Genomic DNA, 15304 nt, shown 5'->3' with positions numbered 1-15304 from the left:
TTAGTGCGTAAATACAGCACTGTAGGTGGACTGTTAAATGGGGGGATTGGGAATGGAGTTATGAATTGAAAACAATATTTTGGATGCATGCGCGCCATTGAGGGCGCGACTGGGCCATGTCTGACAATGTCTCTAACCATTGATGTGGACCGTCTCTGGGTCCCCATTCCAGGAAGACGGAAACGACCAGAGCAGCTGAGTTTGCTGGCATTGGCTTTCATACTTCTCTGCCAAGTCATTGTTTGACCGCCTCTGGCTCTCTTCCACCCTTCACGTGGTTGTGCGAAAAGAGCCCTTCGAGGAAGTCCGTCGACTGACATACGCAGCACGTGGCCAAGCCAGCGCAGCCTATACAGTGTGATCAGTTCATCTATCTAGGATGAGTTATTTCCCCCCGGAATACCATTCGACGAACTTCAGCATTGCTGATCCGGTGTTCCTACCAGATTCGGGCAATGCTCCGAAGACATCAACAGTAGTAAGTTCGCAACCAGATGAATATAGACCCACTGTGGAAGAAACCGTCGGTACCTGAGGCGTTTTGGTTAGCCAGTGTGCACACCGGGTGGATACTAAGGCTTTGGCTATTCGAAATCCATACACATTAGGACACCAGGAGAACCAGAAACTGACGAAAGCGATGACCGCATGGTCTAGAAAGAAGCAAACACGGGATGAAGTAAGGTATATCTTGAAGTGAATTATTCAAGCATAGTCGTGCGTTTTGGTCGTGGTTATCTACAGACCTGTCCAAAACGCACAAATATGGATAGATGAACTGGGTGCCTGAGTGAGTGGACAAATACGGTGATAAGATAAAAGAACAAGGTACGAAAGCAGGAAAAACAACAACGCGACTAGCACACGACCCAGTTATTGAGTTGGGTCCCATAGAAATCTGTCAGATGCTAGAAAAGTGAAGTTGGACGCCCTTGGAAGTACGGTGGGCGGTATGGTGCAGACGTTTTGCTCTAAACATCTAACTGTATCAACAGAAAGTGACAAGAGTAGCTCGAGAATAGCTACAGAGAGGAGACTGATTGAATGTGGAGTGGGATCAGGGGTCTTCAAGGGAGGCTGGATGCGAACACAAAGTCCTTTAGTATGTCACAGTGGCGACAGTCCTCGCATCAAAATATAAGGTCCAGCGCATCTGTTTTGCATGTTTCCATAGGACAATATGGACATTTCACTTTGCTGTTGAAAGAGAGGAGAACATGGAAAATTTATGGAAAAAGACACAGATTGAATATCAAATCGAGTAACGCAAGTTCTGTGAAGCAAGTAAACATAAACAGGTCAGAAATGATGTGGGTTAGGACACGCAGAGTTCACCTGTAGTCGCGCTAGCCTACTGCCATGCGAACATAAGTTTTATGTTGGTCTTTAATTAAAAAAGCAATGCAGTATAATAGCAAAACGAGAGCCACCAAAACCGCAGAGCCCACGCTGCGGGGTCAACGTAGTTGCATATCTGGTTGCATGGTGATATCCTCAGGGGCAGTCAAATGCAGGCTCATGAAGCAAACGGACTAGGTCTCCTGCGAGGCGGTGACATACACTACTAATTCACGCTTTGACTTGGTAACATGCTACGAATAGCCAGTTGGACGAGTAGGGCTGATTCAAATACACTGTGCCTCAAATCCTGCTAAAGTGCTCTCTAGTATTGCTTGCCGACGCATATAAGCGCTCTTCGTGAAAATGAACTGAATGAACAGCAGGGTATAAAGAGCAGTGTCAAAGTGGATCGAGCTCACATGAGATTATTTGTCCACCTAACACGCGCAACGTTTCCGAGGCATCGACGGTTCGGTAAAAGATCTTCTGAATGCAGCGACAACGTTTAGGATCCATCCGGGTACAAATCGAAAAGCAGCGTTGTACACCCACCCTTGATGGCGAAGGCGCCGTCAAGTCAGCGCCACAAATGTCGCAGGTCGACACAGGCTGTCCTGGTCTTCCCAATTCGGCAGGTAATTCTGTCGTTCATGCCACAAATGTCGCAGGTCGACACAGGCTTCCCTGGTCTTCCTAATTCGACAGGTCGTGAGTGCGACAGGATTTATCCAGCTGCACAGAAACTCACTACTAAGTCGATTGGTTTGCCTGCAAGTATGAGGTTTGGGTTCGATCCCGTCCAATCTTGAAGCAGCACATTACATTTTGAGGGAGCGCAGCGCATGCTGAACTGCGCAGCAGAATTCTTCAGGCTATTTGAAATAGTTGGTAGGTCTAAAGAGCAACATGCTAGGCATATTCAGTGTCCATGAGCGGACGCCCCCAGGAGTATTTCTATCCCCGAGGCAGATAAAAAAAGACTCAATCAGCACAGTCATGAAGACGCTAAAGAGAAAGAACGACTGGCGACATTCATCATTCATGTTCGACACATTGGATGGGTTGGACTCGGGAGGGGATTTGCTGAAGACATCCATGAATCCATGGGTGGATGCATGTACAGCATTTATAAGAGCTGAGAGGGTCAAGATGACGTGGTGGTTGGAGCACGAATTTACTGACCGAAGGTCCGTAGTTCGAACCCGACCTCTGCCCCTCGATTTCCCCTGTCTACGCTTGGGCAGCCGGACAGTATCCGAGTCATCATGCTTCCTTCCGGCGGCAGGGCAGTCAGGCACCGAAAGGGTGCTACAGCGGAACGAACAATACGAACTGAGATAGGGGAAAAACGATCTTCGCTGGTAGTCGGAAGGAGTGGCGCAGTCCCAGTACTTGTCTCAAAAAGAGTAAGGCTGATGCAATCTCAGCTAGCGCGAAACAGACTAATTCTCATCAATCTGATTCAACCGATGATGGATCAACCCACGTAAACTAATGCCAGAGAGCAGCTTGAAAGCCATGGTAACTAGACTGAAGGTTGTTCATAGGAGTCCCAGCTGAGGCGCTGCTTGTCTTCACTCCGGACAGTTGTGGGTTGAAGTCGTAAGGTTAGGCATGGTGTACTCTTTGAAAAAAAGCACAATGGAACCATCTGAACCAGAGTCTTCGTTGCGCTGAAGCAATGAAATTCCATGCCCGACTGCCGCTATCGATGGCGAACTGATGTTGACGTTTCACACGGGTCTATTTGGTTCTTCCAGAGGTTGAGGTGATGGAGCCAAACTGAAACGTTCCTCGAAGTGTCCGGTTCACCATTCAAGACAACGATTCTGTGAATAAAATGAGGTCACATCGTTTACGGAGCTATTTTCACCGATGCTCTCCCTCCGAGGACCAGTTAATCGGATTACCTGGTACGACTGTTTTCTACATTCAACATTCTAGAGCATTTCGGATCCCCCAACGCTGTCTGTCTATCTTGGGTTCTCCAACCTTCGGCGTTTTAGGGATCTCCGAAGGCAATTATTGTCGTTTCTTGCTGGTGTAGTTTTCCCGGCTTCGATGAGGGCTGTTAATCGTGACGAGATCTAGTGCGGTGCGCTGGCGACCTCGAGCAGATCGTTTCAGAGGCAGTTGTCATCCAACTCACCACTGTTAAGAGAACGTCCGTCGAATTCTGTAACCCTTCGGTCAATCCAATTCGATATTGTTGAGGTAAGCAGATAATATGCAGTTGACGAACTGAATGGTTTTGCATCAACCGGTGTGTTCCTGATGAAAAGCATGTTGATAGACGTACTCGCTGTGATCAGAGTTAAGCAGCGTACTCTAGAACGTGCACCGAAGCTCTCCACCAGGAACTGAGTGGCAAATGGTCTAAAGGAATCCACACTTGATTTGCAGTACGCTGACTCTATTCCACATGATGTGAGAGTTTGTGTTGAAAATTCGTGCAGGCCAGTAATTAGTGAAGAAGTCGCTCCCCATTATCTGTGCGGTGAGCGTCAATCCCGAATCGGGCCTCAAGATGCATTCCATCAGAACGTAGTCGGTCAGCTTGAGCATTCATATTGCCTGCGAAAATCACGATGTCTATACTACTTACTGACCGCAGCAACCGTGACAAATCGCGACAGGATCTGTCTTTCTCAGCCTCGGGTGGTAGCCTATGCTGATATAACAAGCAAACACCGGTTACCGCGCCGAAACGTGTAGATCCTAACTGAACCAGTCAAGCGAACAGCGCAATCCAATCAAGTGAAGCGCACTCAGCCCTTGATCTAAGTACAACTCTCACGAGTCATTATATCAGGATCAACAAACACCTAAAGAGTAGAGTGCGAAAGATCCGCGCTTGCAGAGAGTGGTTTGAGGTGTATGACCGAACAGGGGTCTCGTACGCGTGCTTCCGAGAAATAAAATATATCGGCCAAAGGAGGGGACAAGGTTTCAGCAAGAGCTACATGTTGCTCAATTTGACAGTGTAGACGTTGTAAACGTGGTACAAATCTCTTGAACCTAATGAGGATTTACAGTAGGTTACTGGAGAAAAGTATAGAAAAGGGACAAAGGTCACGTGATAGACAGTCGAATGAATCGGAAATGCCTCGGTGAGAGACATGTTGAAAGAAGTCAGTGAAAGGAGGGTTGTAAGGGGGGATGAAGGGGGTTTTGTTGAGTTACCACACCTTGAGCGTTTGACTCAAAAGCCTGACCCTAGTCTATGACTGCAGGGTCTGACTGATTTCTAATACGATTTCTCGTGACACGGGGACTCGCCGTTCCTCGTCGGGTTGCTTACCGTTAGCCCTCCAGGTATGACTGAACCTTTAGGAGATGACTTCCAGCCGGTATAGCCTCCAAGATCTGAGTAGCACTGAGTTCCGACCACTAAAACAAGGGAACGGTCACTTGAAACCTAGGATCCCTACTATATATCACACTAATTCAAGTGGACAAGATGTTAACATTTCGTAGACAGAACACACTACTCTTAAGACTGGAGGAAACACATTAACAACCCAGTATCAGTCTCGCCCTTTTTGAGGCCCATCACGTAGGCGTAGCGTTAGGCGGAATTCCACACGGATCCCGCCTTACCGCTCGCAGTCAGGTGCTGCTACGGCCGAGAAGTCCATCCCACGCGTGATTGGCCAAGAATTCGGGACGCTTGCCGGTCCGGCATGAAGCCGGTCGGAAGTCTGAACCCAATAGCCAATTATGACCCAGCACTGGCCGTTTCCAGAAAGTTATTGCTGCCTACGCTATATATATGAAGCGCTTCACAGGTGTTCCTGACTTCCCTTTGGGGGTTAATATACCTTGTGCACCTTTGGTGGTAGTTTTGACGTGAACGCTAACTTGGGAGGCTCAGACCGAGAACTAAGCTTAGAAAATTACCGTTACTATACGTGGTTCCCAAGTTTCTCGCAAACTTACGTTCTACATGAACATCATATTGTGTGCAAATGACGCAAGTGAAGTCTCTCGTTGACACTGACGAGCGTAGTTCGCCAGTCGCAGATGCAAAACACTTATAAGACAGATGTACACGACAGCAGTGTAAATCAAATGTCTCATAACCGACATGAGTAGCCCATGGAAAGGATAGAAGGGGAATCCCCTAAACCCTCAGCGAAACATCAACTCGAACGCCCGGAAGGTTCCTCCCATAGTGAAGAGACTAAATTGGCTTAAACGCACCAGCTAACTGGGTGGAAACTATAGACCCAGGAAAAAACACCAGCTGAGTATGGGGATGGAGCGAAACAAGACGACACCAGGGTCAATAGAGAAACTAAACGATGTTATTGACAGGTGCACAGATGTGATTGGTTTCCCACATAACACCTGCGCCACAGTCAAATTATTTGAGGAACTCGATCATTGGGATATGAACGTAACCTGATCGACTGTGCCCAAACACCGAGCCTGATATAATGTAAAACAAGGGAGATGATGCTTAGTGGTAACGGGTGATGGTGGCAGTTTTTACGAATAGGAAATATGAGATCAGAAGAAAATTCGAGGGTTAATAAACTGGAATCAATCCAACGACGCACCACCTCTAGAATAGTGCATCGCTCGGGTAAGTTTGAACCGTGATCAGTCAGATTAGTGATGGAAATGTCGAGCAGAGTTCCATCTGAAACTGAATGGATGTTTCTTCGACAAATGAACGAACCAACTGGTTAACGTGCGAACCTCTACCGTAGGACACAATACTAGAGTTCTGAAAGAAATCGACAGGAAACAATATGCTTGCTACGGTACTCGCATACGAGGAAAGTGTTCGAACTAACTGCACTCGTATTTTGCAACATCCGCATCACGTTGAGGGAATGGAAGGATTTTTTTTGAACCTATGTGGTTCCAACCCGACCTCTGCATCTCGACTTTTTCTATCTAGGCTTGGGTAAGCCAGCAGTATCCCTATCCCCGTACTTCCTTCGGGTGGCATGGCAGCTAGGCACCGAAAGAGTGTTACAGCTGAATGACTACTATGTTTATTACTTGGTTACGCTGGCGTGCCCTTTCACTAACACTATGTGTACTCGANCTCGAAATTCTCACTTGAAAACCTACCGAATCCCCTCTCACTTTCCAAAAAATTGGCACGAGTCTGCCTTAGATATTGGTAAGATAACAAGACTCGGTCACACATGGAGGCCACACATGGGGGCTCACTAATGAAACGGACAGATGGTAACCATTACTGCATTGCGCAGATGTGTTGTGGATCACTAGCGAAGTTCAAAAGCATAATCGTTCTGCCCAGCTCATTCGGTCGGCGATTCGCGTCCCCAGATGTGCGTCTTCGATTATGCCACGTGTACGTGAACTCATCATTTCAAACTGACGGATAAGTGAAGCCACCTATTGGGGAGTCTTACATACTTTACTCAGCTGCTTTACAGAGCATTTCGTCCGTTCAGCTGTGACACACTTCCGATGCGTACCTGCAATGCCATCCCAGGAAGCACCAGGGCCTAGATAGTGCCATGTGAAGCCACCTATTGGGGAGTCTTACATATTTCACTCAGCTGCTTTACAGAGCATTTCGTTCGTTCAGCTTTGACACACTTCCGATGCGCACCTACCATGCCATCCCAGGAAGCACCAGGGCTTAGATAGTGCCAGATTACCCAAACATAGACAAGAGGTGCGGAGGTAAGGTTCAAACCACAGACCTTCCCGTCGCCTTAACCACTGGGCCATCCCGAACAGAATAAAACGTGGTCTTCGCATCACGCAAAAAGGTTTTTGTTGGCAGCAATAATGTCGAATAGACACCTGTCCAAAAGTTAACGCTAGACCCCGATCGAATTGGACGGAGTATCACAAGGTTGAACCATTCAGCATGCACAAAATAATGCTGGAAATCAACCTGCCAAAGCGTTGATGGCAGGATAGTCTTTCGATGACGTTCATGCAACTTTTTGAGGATCATCTAATTCCACCAATATCCGGTTTCATACGGTTTTTCACATGTTTTAGGTTGAATAACGGTACGTTACTTTCGGTTTTGAAAACTGAAGTGTATGGGTCTTGTTTCCTCTGATGAAAGAAATTCGAGGCCGTATTTCTATCCGTGATGGGAAGTGGTATTCATAGTTAACCCACGTTCACATGGTGCTTCCAAAATTTGTGTTAAGAGACAAACTGAACTGGTTTCCAGAATGGTTAGGCCATCGTCCGACGTGGCCGCGAGTAAATCGCCACTGAATCGTTTTCCCGGATCGTTTCGCTGACGAGGGGGGAGCTTATCATATGACCCATCACTGAGTTTGCCCCATGTTTCTGAACCTGTCCATCCTATAAGCAGTAATTTGATTCACTACAAAGTGCGTTTCTTACTCAAGAAAGTTGCACCTACGCCATCCACACGTTTACGTGGAGGATAGACATCCCAAAGGATGTCCAAAAAGGGTGCCTACTACGGAAGGATACATTTCTTGGGACAACCGATTTCTGTCGCTGGAACTCTGGTGAGATATCGCAGGATATCGATCCGGAAATCTTTGCTATCACCCTATTAGGCCTTAGAGAAAGACACCAATATACGAGTGGTTACCTATCATACACATATGAAGAACACTCAAGTAGGAAGCGGAAAAGGAAGAATATCTGGTCTTGGGAAAACGAGTAAGGTGCGAAAAACTCCGAACAGCAACGCAGGGAAGATGCCATTCGAGGATGTAGCCCTTAGTGTATCCAGTGGAAAAAGTAGCGCACAACGACAGACAACTTTGAGCTAGATAGACCGGTTGTGAACTGCCAGAATGTTCGCCAGTGGGACCGGTTCGGTTCCAGCGGCTTACATGGACCAAACGAATCCGGTCAGAAAAGTTCGACTGCATTCAGTTCGACAGCGGTGTTGGGCTGGAAATGAAAGTACATTACCATTTTTCACGGAACACGTCGCCATACATGTTCCAACCCCCAACCTGGAGGGCCAGGAGACTGTGTTCGTCAGACCTCTACCCATGGATCAACCTGCTATGACAGACTCTGAGGGTGTCGCGCGGACACCCCCAGTATAGCTGAATGGGTCTCCGGGGTACACAAATCGCCACACTACGGTAAGGTCCAGTCTCTTCGTGACGGACAACCATGATGATCATGGGAAACAGTCCGTTGCCCATAGCCCAACCGTCTTCGCTTGATAGGTTTTATTTCCTGATGGGACGATTGTGACCAATTACTAAGCTCGCATTTGCATAATATCTGATTCAAAGACAAGCTGGAACCGGCCAGCACATGTTATGTTGCAGAAACAACCAGTGACCAAATACTGAGATACGTTTAGGGTGGGGATCAAGTCTTGAAGCAGAACCGTTTCCGCAGTTGCATTGTGCACACGGCCTTTTTGCTTCAGCGGAATCGGTTTTCAACACCCAGAATGACGCAAGCTGGGATACTCTCAGCAGTGAGAGGACTCGATCCTAACGGGATCAATAAATCCCCAATAAAAAACACTGACCTCCGATCACCGCTTGGTAGTGATTCGAATGCGTCCCTGGAAATGGCGTGGCCACAGGACAGCCGAACAGGGCCATTCGATGCAGTGGTGATTTCTTTGATAACAGGACAGTGGAAAATATTGTGCTGATGGGCCACAGGGTCCAGTTCGACGGCGACCTATGGAAGAATGGAAACAAAATCACGTAAATACTGTGATATCAGGCCGAATTTCGAATACCTTTCACTGTTGTAGAGTGAAGAAGCAATGCATGTATGCACAAATCGATTTGTAAAACATTCGATCCAATTCAGCGAACATCTGGATGGCAACATACAAAGTAAATCAGGTGATGACGGCATACCAACAGGAATGCAGAATCCAGAGGGAACATTCGATAGGATTATCGCTGTTCAACTCGGCTTCTACTCAAAGTGTTTGGTCTGCAAGAACAGCATTCAGCATTGTTTTCTGTATGATAGGAAAATGAGGGCACATCCGATACCAAACTACGGTGAATCAACATTCCCAGTTCCCAACCGACTAATAGTAATAACAATAATAATAATCGTTCAGCTGCAACACCCTTTCAGTGCTTGGCTGCCATGCCACCCGGAGGAAGCACGAGGGCTGGGAAACTGTCAGGTTGCCCAAGCCTAGACAGGGGAAGTCGAGAGGCAGAGGTCGGGTTTGAACAACGGACTTTGCGGTAAGCAAATCTACGTTCTAACCACTGACCCATCACGCCTCCCTACCGACTACTAGCCATATTAATTCGCATACCTCTGTCAACCATCATGCACTGGTCGTGGAAACTTTTCTTCGCTGACCAGAGCAAACCGCGGATCTTATGCAAGCGCTACTGTGATACGCTGGGATAAAACCTGACAAATTACCGATCCACGGGCGCACAACAATTGACCTGAGATTCTGGTTACTGTCAACAGATGAGAACTATACCATCCATAATTCTGTATTCAAAACAAGCTCGTGCAAATTGGAAGTTGTGCTGGTGAGGCCTTCGTCGTCGACAGATCGAACTTCTGACTCCTATTCACAGCCTCACCGAATAGCCAAGTCTCGACCATCAGAAAAGCACGTACCGGCACGTACCAGTTCCGATATTCAAGGTCCCAAAGCATTTACCAGGGATCACTCTGGTTTTCTCTAGTTTGCGTTAGTTTTTGGGGGAAAACGACTAAGCCGAACTATAAATTGGGCTTTCAGGCACAGAACTGAATAAATGCTTCCCAGACGCTAAGTACCAGTGAAGATATTCTAGGTCAAGTACGCCGGTATCAAAAATCTGAGCTTTGTATAGTAGTGAATGCAATTCAACCTTATGTAAGGTGGGTGAAAACGACTTGAATTATACCTGTGAGTTACACAACGACGTTATTCCTTCCTTGCAAGTGTAAGATTACACGACGTTATTTCCTCCTTGCAAGTGTAAGAAGAACGTGAGAAATGTGACGCACTTTGGAGGAACCACTGTGAAGGAATTGAATTACGTCGGGTTTTGGAACCGGTATACGGACTGAACCTTCATCCACAAATATTTTCATGTTGTGAATGTGAGTTGAAAACGGGGAGATACGCCTTACAATTCCGAGGAACGGTGAGTATAGTGAGCATTTGGCGCTCGGGGTGGATTTTAGGTGAGGTTGGTGATCTGAACATTGGAATAGCGCGGAAAGTCTGACATGAAGCGTTCAGCTGTAGCACCCTTCCGGTGCCTAGTTGCCATGCCACCCGAGGGAAGCACGAGGGCTGGGATATTGCCAGGTTGCCCAAGCCTAGACAGGGGAAGTCGAGGGGCGGAGGTCGGATTCGAACCACGGACCTTCCGGTCGGTAAATTCGAGCTCTAACCACTTGGGCCATCTCGCCAAGCCAGTGTACATGGCTGGTCAAACATCTTGAATAAAGTCGGTGATGTATTCTTAATGTTGCAGACGCACAATGTACATCGGTAAACCAATGTCACCACCATTCTTCCTCTCCCTCTCCCGTTCTTGTGTTTTTCACCACGAATCCACAACCAGTGGAGAGAGTGAAATGCCTTTTGATCCAAGACAGACGGAAATCAGCAAGAAATAAACACTGGGCGGAAGAAAAGTATGGATCAAGTGCAGAATAGGCTTATATAATTAATGCCGGTAATCTGATTTCAAAACTTCTATGGTAAGCTTTATGACACCACAAGTAAGTGTGTCTGGGGTACGATTCAACAAAAAAGCCACGTATTTTGTGTATTAAAGCAGCATTAAAGAGGCATATATGCTTGCACACGTGTAAACTCGGCGTGCTGACGTGGTCCACGGATTCTCATGTGAGGAGCGGAAACTTGGCCGGTATAATAGCTCCCCGTAACGTTAAAGAAGCCAGTGTAGATGGCGTGAGAGATGTTGTACACCGTTTTCAGTTCTTAAAATATTACATCATTTATTGCAAGGGATGACAGTTAAAACTGCTGCAATATACCAACGTACACACCTAGGTTGGATGCCAAGTTTCTCATTCCACGTGCTACGACATCCTGAAACACCTTGCTCGGTGAAACGTATTCCTTTTACCGCGCCCATTTCCAATTCTGTTTTCCTTCATCCTTCAGTTGTAACACCTTCTCGGTGCATGGTTGTCATGCCACCCACAAAGGCACGCGAGGGTTGAGATACTCGTTCAGCCGGAGCACCCTTCCGGTGCCTAGCTGCCATGCCACACGAAGGAGGCACGAGGGCTGGGATACTGCCAGGTCGCCCAAGCCCAGACAGGGGAAGTCGAGAGACAGAGGTCAGGTTAGAACCACAGACCTTGCGGTCAGTAAACTCGCGCCCTAACCACTGCCTGGTTATCAAAGCCCAGACAAGAGCAGCTGAGACACCGGTGTTGGGTTCGAATCGGTTACCAAAGCCCAGACAGGAACAGCTGAGACACCGGTGTTGGGTTCGAATCACAGGCCTCCAGGTATGCAAGTTCGTAGTTTCATCACTGAGCTATCATGAACTTCATTCTTGTTGGTTCTGCATCATGTCCCTAAAGTCATTACTGTAGGTCATGAGTTCCATTGATATAAGCGTTCAACACCTGACCACCAAAAGTCTTTCCCTTACAATAATTAGCTGTACGGTTGTACAGATAGTGATGGTCCAACAGTCCTGTCGTGAGAATCAAAACTCGCATATATTTGCTGAAATGGCAGCCTCCACCAGATGGTGGGATGGGACCATGAATAAAACAGTAATACAGTTCACTAAGAGGAAATTGTCCGATTCGTTAGGTTTTCGCTGTAAGCAATTGCTAGGCGGAATCCCACACGGATCCCGCTTTACTGCTCGCAGTCAGGTGCTGCTACGGCCGAGAAGCCCCTCCCACGCAAGACTGGCCGAAAATTCGGGACGCTTGCCGGTCCGGTATCAAGTCGAGATCTGATTGGCCAAAAGTCTGGACCCAACAGACCCATGAACCAGTACTGGCCGAATGCCGGTTGCCAATGGCGCATCCAGAACGCGTCAGAGATTCCAGAAAGTTATTGCCCCCTACGCTATATATATGGAGCGCTGTACAAGTGTTCCTCACTTCGATTTGGGAGTTAATATACCTTGTGCACCTTTGGTGGTTGTGTTGACGTGAACGCTAGCTTGGGAGGCTCAGGTCGAGAACCAAGCTAAGAAAAATACCGTTACTACAACAATGGAGTTTCTACCATAAAAAAACATTCTAATTTCCTTTTATCTAACCACTCAGGGCTGCCTGGGACACAGCAAACTTTTGGGGCTTGTGCTTCTTCCGATAAACCAGCTTCGACTTTCTCCAGGGTTGGTACTTTAGCTGAATGCCAGCAAGTGTCACTTCGCGATTCCATGTGCAACAGGCTGTATACTACTGAACAATTAAGGCAGCGTCAGTGATTGAACCCGCCTTGAGTTGTACGGTTATGAGTAAGCAAAACTGTCCGCCATAATGTGGTAATTTAACTATCATCTATCGTAGGCGACGTCACGTTATTCCTCCACCTATTCAATATAAGCATCACGAGAAACAGCGCTAACCTAATCACGTCTCTGAAGTCTGAAGGCTAATGTATCAGCCAGATGATGATAAATTACAATGTGGCATTTAGGCCCGGATTAACCACAGCCCATGTAGGCTGAACGACGTTGGGGAGGGGGCGAGATGGACCAAGTGGTCAGAGCGCGAATTTACTGACCGGAAGGTCCGTGGTTCGAACCCGACCGCTGACTCTCGACACCCCCTGTCTAGGCTTGGGCAACCTGGCAGTATCTTAGCCCTCGTGCTCCTTTCTGGTGGCATGGCAGCTAGTCACCGAAAGGGTGCTACAGCTGAACGATTTATATTTATGTTTTACAGGCTGAACCATGCAACAAACATAGGCGCACTCTGGCTAGTGTCGAGATGGTTGCTAGTCTGTCAGAAAGGACTATCATGGTACGATGTTAGACAGATTTTGTTATTATGTGGTCCCACATGACTTGCTACAAACCACCGGATGTTCTAATATACGTTAACAGTCTGTAAATCTAATGAAAATAATAATAAACAATAATAACCGTTCGGCTGTAACATCATTTCGGCGCCTACATGTCATGCCATCTCAAGCAAGTATGACAGCTGAGATAAGGCCCATTTCCCAGGCCTAGATAAAAGCAGTCCGGATGCAGAGGTCGGGTTCGAACCACGGACATTCCGGTCAGTAAATTCGTGTTTTTAACCAGTGACCCATCTCGAGCTCGATCCGTTGGAACCGACCATCCGCAACAGCGCTAGTTTGTTAGCGTTAACACATAAGACCACGAGGGGAGACCCCAGACTAACAAACCTCAAATCAAAGGAGAGATACCTACCGGAAGGGTATCTCCATCAATGGTACTGTACTTGGACAGGCACGAGATGGCTCGCTGCAGCGTCTGTTGACGACTGAGCAGTCGGCATCCGGAATTGAACACTGTACATAGTGGATCCATTTCTGATAGGTTCAACTCATGGCAATAACAGGCGCGAAAGAGGTCGGCTGTGTATGCCAGAGCACTGTCCGGTTTTGCATGGGTGTTTCGTTGACCAATGGGGTTGTCGTTTGATGGGATAAGTCGAGCTGAAGGGTCCGACGGCTGCTTGGGAAATTCCTGTTCGGAAAGTGTTCGGGAGAGATTCTGCTGAGAACCGGATGGCGATATTTGCATGGGTTCTGAGCCGGGAGTGCAGTAATCTAAATCCGCATACGGTGTACCCTCTAGATTACGGCCAAGAAAGACTAAGCTGCCCATCAAGTGTTCAAAGTCTATAAAGAAAACAATAGAAGATAAGCAATAAAATTCGCCCGATGAAACGGAGATTAAACAGGGATATAGAATGACGAGTACAGACCGGTCGGCGTGTTGACAAAAGTGGCCCAATGAAATAGAGATGTTCTAGGATGAAAACATAAAAGCAGACCAATGTTGCTAAAAACTATGGATTCGGCGCATTAACGAATCGGGTACAATTATCCATCTCGTATACTTTGGATGCAACTGCCACTAAGCATATGGATAACATGAAGAGTGAATGGTTGTGAAGGTGACCAGCAGTCGATAACTCAAAAGTGACAAAACTAAAAAATCGTTTAACTGTAACACCTTTTCGGTGCCTGGCTGCCATGCCACCCGAAGGAGGCACGAGGGCTGAGATACTGCCAGGTTGCCCAAGCCTAGACAGGAAAAGTCGAGAGTCAGAGGGCGGGTTCGAACCACAGATCTTGCGGTCAGTAAATTCGCGCTCTGACCACTGACCCATTTCGCCCCATGACGAAACTATACGGCCAGAAACCCACAACTGGAGCTGAGCTGCGACCTATCGAACAGCATGCTATGCTACTTTAGGCAGACATGAATCTGGCGCACATGAAAACAGATTTTTCGATAGAATCCAGCTCAGCACGTGTTTCACAGGACTAGGATGTTCTGGTAGTGTCAAAAGGGACACAGTACTGGCCTTGCACAAACATTCCAAAGAGGACGCAAATTCTGCCAGACAAATCCAGCCACTCCGGTGAGAAAACTGCGTGTTTGCTGCAGTGGAGTGTGTTTCGGGTAGTAAGGCAGAATGTGTACCACGAGGTGGATACAACAATAAAAGAGAACAAAGGAAACAAAGAAATCAGCCCGCACTATGATGCTGACTCGTATCCCAACTGAGGCGAGGAATTAAAGTGACTGGAACCTGTAGGAAAAGAGCCTCTTTAGGCATGAGCATTTTGGGCGGCCCCTGTAAGGTATTCCGGCCTATCAGTATCCCAGCTTTTGTGCTTTCTGAAGAATGCGTTATAGCTTTGTGCCCAAGGGATTAATCTGGAAACCAATTTGGGTTTTTAATCGTTTCACATTGTGGAGATCATTTACCGAAAGATATTCCAGATGCTTAGTAACTGTGTAAGCAAGCAACAAGGGTAATTGAACGTCTTATAACGTTATTCGGTGCTGATGTATGAATACAGAATCGTGAG

At 47.2% G+C, this 15304-nt stretch overlaps 1 protein-coding gene across 1 annotated transcript in view; it reads right to left on the bottom strand.

Annotated features, from left to right (window-relative positions):
- Positions 1-673: 673 nt before the first annotated feature.
- T265_13946 (hypothetical protein) overlaps positions 674-15304 on the bottom strand; it is a gene marked incomplete at both ends in the record, with an annotated part of 34203 nt that continues 19572 nt past the window's right edge. The window contains 3 exons of the mRNA XM_009171285.1: positions 674-1197; positions 8825-8982; positions 13668-14101. Coding sequence (XP_009169549.1) covers positions 1131-1197; positions 8825-8982; positions 13668-14101 — 659 coding nt within the window. The remainder of the gene's footprint in view (positions 1198-8824; positions 8983-13667; positions 14102-15304) is intronic.

The sequence above is a fragment of the Opisthorchis viverrini genome (assembly GCF_000715545.1).
Source record: "Opisthorchis viverrini unplaced genomic scaffold opera_v5_134, whole genome shotgun sequence".
NCBI classification, from domain to species: Eukaryota; Metazoa; Platyhelminthes; class Trematoda; order Opisthorchiida; family Opisthorchiidae; genus Opisthorchis; species Opisthorchis viverrini.
The sequence above is the reverse complement of the archived record's forward strand: the minus strand, read 5'-3'. Positions and strand labels throughout refer to the sequence as shown.